At 32.0% G+C, this 6,859-nt stretch overlaps 1 protein-coding gene across 3 annotated transcripts; it reads right to left on the bottom strand.

Annotated features, from left to right (window-relative positions):
- Nucleotides 1–1,204: 1,204 nt before the first annotated feature.
- LOC110094975 (protein Mpv17) lies at nt 1,205–6,713 on the bottom strand. 3 transcript variants are annotated; one of them, XM_020820335.2, is made up of 5 exons: nt 6,310–6,713; nt 2,172–2,321; nt 1,949–2,081; nt 1,829–1,868; nt 1,205–1,488 (listed from the first exon to the last, which is right to left on the bottom strand). In XM_020820335.2, the coding sequence occupies exons 1-5, from the start codon at nt 6,571–6,573 to the stop codon at nt 1,401–1,403; spliced, it is 675 nt and encodes a 224-aa protein (XP_020675994.1). In that variant the 5' UTR covers nt 6,574–6,713; the 3' UTR covers nt 1,205–1,400. The 3 variants fall into 3 exon arrangements, with proteins under 3 accessions (XP_020675994.1, XP_020675993.1, XP_028550360.1); XM_020820334.2 differs by having other exon boundaries at nt 1,205–1,483; XM_028694527.1 differs by lacking the exon at nt 2,172–2,321 and having other exon boundaries at nt 1,205–1,483.
- Between the last annotated feature and the right edge of the window lie 146 nt (nt 6,714–6,859).

The following is a 6,859-nucleotide window of genomic DNA, read 5'->3' as shown; positions in this document are numbered from 1 at the left end:
AGTGTTTGGGATATTTATAGCATGCTATAAAATTGGTTATATATTATGAAAAAATAATTTTACTATCATGATTGTAAAAGGTAAACTTTCAGTACAAATTTTTTTGGAAAGCAATGAAAAAATAACAAAAAATGAAATCAAATGAAATTGTAGTAGTTATTTAGAAAATCAAGCAACTAAATAGTTATTCCAAACATACCCTTATTCTTTATTTGAAATGAATTTTTGATTATTTGTCATAAAAATAGTAAGTATAAAATAATATATATTTAAAAGTCAATTTATTCATAACTATTTCAAAATTCTACTTCTAAAAAATTATTAAAAAATATTTTTAAAACTGAAGTTAAAAGAAAAAAAAAACCTTTAAAAATGATAATAGATTAATTAAAACCAAGCCGAACAAAACCTAGGGTAATACTAGAAAGTTGTTCCATTAAATACATGAAATGCATTTAAATGTTCTATAATTTTTATTGTAAGACCCTTCTAAAAGTAGTACATGTTACTTATCTTGTATTTTTAGAAAAATATATATAATTTTTTTTTATATTTTATATATTATCTTAAAATTTATTATCTTACTATAATAGTTATCATGAATGTCCTTTTAAAAAAAAAATATCTTTAAAATTTAATACTTTATCTTCAAAATAATTAAAATTATATTCCTTTGTTATACAAATTCTAGATCTAAGATGAATTAATCAAACACATATTCATAGTTTTAATTATCATGTATTATAATTCAAAAATAACTAACATTATTATTATTTTTATTAAAACCTCATCATATTCAGGAATATAACTCACTAATTCGTCAAAGGATTTCTTTCTTGTGAGAGCTGAGCAACACATCTCAAAGACTCCCAATACCTTTGAACTCTGTGTTACGCCTTACATATCAAAACACACGAAAAGAGGTAAAAAATCGGTGAATTAAGCGGCGCGCTATGCTGACATTCAGCACGACACATTACTTGAAAGGTCAAATGACCTCTAATTGCTGAATGGACTACGCCGTTGCAATCAAGACGTCAAATTCTCCTAAGGGAAAACCCCTTGCAATCAAATCAGATGAGATCGGTCAAAAGAGACGACTGACACTAAAATTGATGCACAACATAAATGAAACACATACTATGATAATGCAAAATAATCATAAATACAGACCAGAAAAAATGCTACAACAATACAAGCAACGAAAAAAAGTAAAAAAATTTACATTGACAAAAAATTACAAGGCCCTGTTTCAGTCTCAACTTGGCAATACAATTTATTTGAAAGGGGACTCTGCATCTCCATTTTTTTTACAGGCTCATACACAACATATAAGCCAATCAAGCGTTTTGTAATGAAAGCAGAAACTGATGAGCAGCTTCCACCTCACTTCTGCAATATCACCTGCTCATAGTTGAAGATAAATAGAAGTTCCAAAATATGGAGCAGGTTGACATGAAGGCGACACGAGCAGGGAGAGGCACTATCCTGGATAAAGAAAACTTATAAATCCAGTTCAAAAGACATAAAATTTAGCAAGGTAGTGGATCATGATAGAGGGTAATCTTGAGAAGAAACCATGTAATTGTTATATCTCACAAATATGTGCAAATGAGGTTCTTAAATCAAAATAGTTAACATGAGAAACTAAGGCTTGCTTTCTTACCGCTTCTTAAAGCAGCTTTCTAGTACAAAAATTTAAATTTTTTAACTAAAAAACTGCTTTAAGAAGCGGTAAGAAAGCCGTCCCAAACGAAACCTGAATGTATAACGATCAAAATGCAAGATGCTAATGATTCAAAACAAGCTAATGCAGCTGATTACTAACCCAAAGTTCAAAATGGTAACAGGAATCCAAAACCTAAAGCCTGCACCATGAAGTTTATATTGCAATGGTCAGTGAATTCTTTTCAAATTTAAAGAGTAGAGAGAATTGAAAGTTTGTTACCATAGAGGAGTGTGGGAAGGGCGTCGTTTTGATACTTAGCCGGAAGCTCGGATAACTTTCCTAACCATAAATTGTTCCATGCAAAAATAACAGCAATAACACATGGGCCAAGTACAATCTGGTTTAATATGACCTGAAATTAGATGAAGAAAGGTGTTGAAAGCATAATACATATGGGAAAACCCTTGACTTAGCTTCTACATTTTCAATACTCTGTACTTGCCTTTGTTGAGAGTGTAATAAATGTTTGTTTGGGCATAAATTGGTCTAGCAATTGGTACCATGCATAAGAGCCTGGGCCATACAAAAGAAATCCATAGGAAGCCATCCGTAGAGATCTAAGCCAATCATGATTTGACCAAAAAGATGCTTCCTGGGAGCAAATATATTTTTTATTTATGAGATTTCCAATACAACCAATAATAATCATATAAATGTTCATTAAACATGAAAACACTTGCCATGCCAAAAATTTCAATTTGCTCCACTCATAAATTATTTGTTTTTATATCATAAAAGCAGGCCGTTACAGGAATGTTGATTTTGCAGATGTCTGTCACAACTTACTTTCTCGTCACTTTCTTCTCCCATTATAAAATATTAACAACCCTTCCTAGATATTTTCTTCTCTACAACCTTTTTTGCAGTATTCAATCCCTTGGATCCCTCTTAAATTTCTCTCTATTGCTAATGCAGCAAAAGATTCTATGCCATATAAAATTCAAGCAAGTGTCTCCTTAGATGGGGATATTATTAATAGAATTCGAGTTGGTTGGTTGAAGTGGAGGAATTCGTTGGGCCTGTTGTGTGACAAAAAAATACCCCTCAAATCTAAGGAAAAATGCTATAAGATAATGGGGAAACTTGCAATGCTTTATGATGCAGAATGTTAGTCATTAAAAGAGAAGCATAAAATTAAGTGTTGCATAGATGAGGATGCTCAGGTGGATGAGTGGCTTAACGCTTAGAGAAAGAATATGAAACGAGAGAGAGTCGCCTTAGATGATTTGGTCATATAAAACGCCGGCCTTCTAATGACTGTTAAAAAGACTTGACTAGATTTGGCCTATGTTAAGAAAGGAAGAGGAAATGCTAAAAAGACTTGACTAGAAACTATTGTAAATGACATTTTTTCTATTATATTTAAATAAGAATTTGGCTGTTAACATGACACAATGAAGAATAATGATTCATGTAACCGACCCTATAGAGTGGGATGAAAGGCTTGATGTTGTTTTTGTTATTGTTGTTGCTGATGCAGCATAAGATTTTGTTCCATATAAAATTTCAAGCATGTGTGCTTTTCATACTCTACTTATTTTCAATATATAATAAAAGAAATAATATATTTCTTTTAATGTCAAAATAGTTTAGGTAGGTATTAGAAGCCTTGATCCGAAGCCTTGATCCTATAGTATTAGAAGCCTTGATCCGAAGCCTTGATCCTATACAAGGGATTCTATTGTTGTATTTTAAGACAACATGATTGATGCTGAATCTGACATTTTATTGCCACTTCCACTTTAAATGCTTCATATTCTCTTCTGTTTTTGTATCTTCTTCTCCTCCTCATTCTACTTCGTCTATCCTTTCTTCACTAATATGGATGAGAATTTTGTCCTGCATCGCTCTCACATCTAGCACTCTAAGGCTTTGTTTGAATTGAACAAAAGTGTAGGAACTAAAGAGGTTGTTTGATTGCAAGTTATTAAAATTCATGAGTATCTATAATACAATGTAAAATATATGAAATACATTTGAAATACTTAGAGTTGTCTAGTTGAGGGGCCATTTGTTGAAAAAGAAATGGAGTAAATTGAAATACATTGTAAAAGAAATACAATGTATTTGAAATATTTACAATTATTTAAATAAATATAAAATAAATGTAAATGATTATATTTTTTATTTTCTTTAAAGTAAAATAAATGCAGTGCAAAGCTCAATGATGATGATGGCCAGTGATGATGAATGATAACAATAGGTGGCTAATAGCGCCAGTAGTGGGCATCTACTGGTGGGGGTTGACAACAGACTGTGATAACAATAGTCAACATTGAGAGTAGAGTCAGTTTACGGTGTATTTGGAATTCATTCAAAACAGATAAGTTTTGAATGGATAAAAAATGAATTATATAATGAATTTGAAATTCATCAAATATTTACTTTGTATTCCTTTTTCATCAAATCAAACACAAAAATTCCTAAAATCCATGAATTTTGAATACTTTACACTTATCATCAAACCAAATGGCAGCTAAATGTAAATTAATATCAATTTCTTCTATTTGGTTGAAAGTAAAGTGAATCTAACTCTTAAAATAATAATAATAATAATAAACTATCTTGTGGCACTTACAAAAGTGGCATGAAGGCAGAGTGAGGGTCGCAAGGATGAAGCTAGAGGTCATTGAATTGGGAGGATATTGCGATCTTGACGATATATTGTGTGTTGGGTTCATGAAGGAAAGTGTCGGCAAGCTAAAGGCATTGCTAGAGAGGGAAGAGGATGCTGTCTCGATGAGATTGCATGAGAAGGCATCACAAGTGACCATTGTCATTATCCGGGGGCTTTGAATGAGGTCATGAGGTAGTTTAGAGGCGTGAAGGGAAAAAGGTTATGCTAGGGAGGAAAGGTCATGAATGCAGAGCATTTGGAATTTACCCGAATTTGATGATTTTTAATGCATTCAAATTGAACTATGTGTTAAGTTTTAAATCCCTCAACAAGTTATTTTGAATTTATTTTTCCTCCAACAAAACACTTAAATTTTCAAAACCACTGTATTTGACTTACACTAACTCCTAAGGCTTGTAGCCTAAGAAATTAATTCTTTTTTTACAAGGTTCTAAATCTTGGATCCCCACTTCAAAGATAAAAAATATCACTCAACCAAGCACTTGGTGGATGACCTAAGGTAAAATAGATAGAGATTGTTCAAAATAATTTATGAAGAATTGGTTTAACAACTCAAGCTACACTCAATAGATACGAATGAAAAATGAGAAATCCAAATAGTTTGGATAAAAACACGATGATGATTTTGAAATATGCTTATCTAATTATTCTAAGTTTATCTCTCAAATATCTTCTTAAAAAAGAAATAAAATTTCCGTTTGAGAAATAAAAACATTTTTATGACAAATTTCCTAGAAAAATCTCCTGATGAAATTTTAGCAATTTATTTGATGTTACAAGTCTGGAAATTGAAATTTATTTTTCTTTTTCATAAGTTCTTATATTTAAAAATTCTCTCATTTTTCCAAAGTATCAAGCAGTACGTAACCATATAATGTATCAATTTTTTTTCGAAGAAATGCCAATAAGAAATAACCTACCAGCAATAACTACTAAGAATGAACAAAACTAGAAACATTATTGTTTAAAAAAAAATGTAACATGGTCATCTTTGTATTACCGTACCAAGTATTTCTATCTTCAATTAAAACTCTATGTAGATATGACAAAAAGTTGAAGTTGAGTTAGGTGTGAAGAGGATGCAAAAGGTAAAAGTTTTAAACAAGATAAGAAATCTGTTGGCATTTAGACAGTTACTAGAGACAGAAGAGTTGGTAGGTTAAACTATCTTTTTAATGGAATATTTATGCGTAAAAGTATACCAAATTTTGAAAAAGAAGGATTGTTTTACAAATATATATGAACAAAGAAGTGTTCAAGATTGCGATTATTATAGGGGGATTAAACTTATGAGCAATGATGTAACATAAACAATCATAAATTATATTAATATTAGAGAATCGATTTAATTTTATAACAGAAAGATCTAGGTGTGGTAGCAATTTTTTGCCACTTCAATGAATGAAAAAAATTTAGAGAGCAAGGACAAAACCTTCATATGATTATTATTAATCATGATTCTTGAAAAAGGCATAAGATATAGCATTATGAAAATCAGTTTGGTGAACTTTAAGAAACAAAAGACTTGCCAATTCATTAGAGCAGTTACCAGCATTAAAATAGTTATTGAGTGACAGAAGAGTTCCTAATAACAATAGGACTGAAAAAATGATCAAAATTAAGTTCATACAGTGTTCTGAAACCCAAACCGAACCATCCGATTCGACCAGTTGGAATGGTAATTGGTCACTTATCAAGTCTGATTTGATGGGATCTAAGAAAAGCTTATCGAGTTGTTGTGAACGATTACGAATCAGTGACCCAGTGTGAGACTTGATGACCAAATCAAACCATTTTCTCTTGTATTTTGCTAATTTTCAAGAAGGATTTCAATATTTCATCATAAGTAATTATATTTTACTTGATTATAACCTCATTATCATCAATGCCTTCCAATATTTAAAACAATACCAAGATACAGAACTCTAGTTCAGGAGCTGACCTTTGCGTCCACATCCAGTTGAGATCGGCCTCGCCCGAAAATCCGGTCTCTGAACTGTGCAATGGTGTCTCCAGTTAGAGCGAGGGAGGCAGCGATGGCCGCCTGCTTCACAGGGAAGTCGAAATGCGGCCACCCCCTTTCTTCTCGGAGGTTGATCGAGTCAGATGAAGAGGACTTGCACTTCCGCCTGCGTTTACAGCGGTCACCTCTCCCTTCACCCGCCGGAAAATTCCACCAGAAACCCCCGTTACCGAGGGCGCCCATATACGACGAAGAAGAACTAGAACCGACGACAAGAGCGGAAGGAGGCGGGAGAGTGGGATGCTGTACTGCTAAGCTCGCTTTAATAAGAACAGAACTGGATACTATTAGGGCCAGCAGCTCCGCTAGTTATGAACTGAGCCTGTAGCTCCCAGTCGGGGAATAACATTTACTATTTATAAAATTATTATTTCTTTATTTTCATTTTTTAAAATTTTATTTAAATATTTAAATTAATAATAAATTTTATTTGAGAAAAAATATTAAAATAATCTCAAGAATATTTTTT

Source organism: Dendrobium catenatum, unplaced genomic scaffold (genome assembly GCF_001605985.2).
Source record: "Dendrobium catenatum unplaced genomic scaffold, ASM160598v2 fragScaff_scaffold_501, whole genome shotgun sequence".
Lineage (NCBI taxonomy): Eukaryota > Viridiplantae > Streptophyta > Magnoliopsida > Asparagales > Orchidaceae > Dendrobium > Dendrobium catenatum.
Note: the sequence above shows the minus strand (reverse complement) of the source record. Positions and strands in the feature narration are given on the sequence as shown.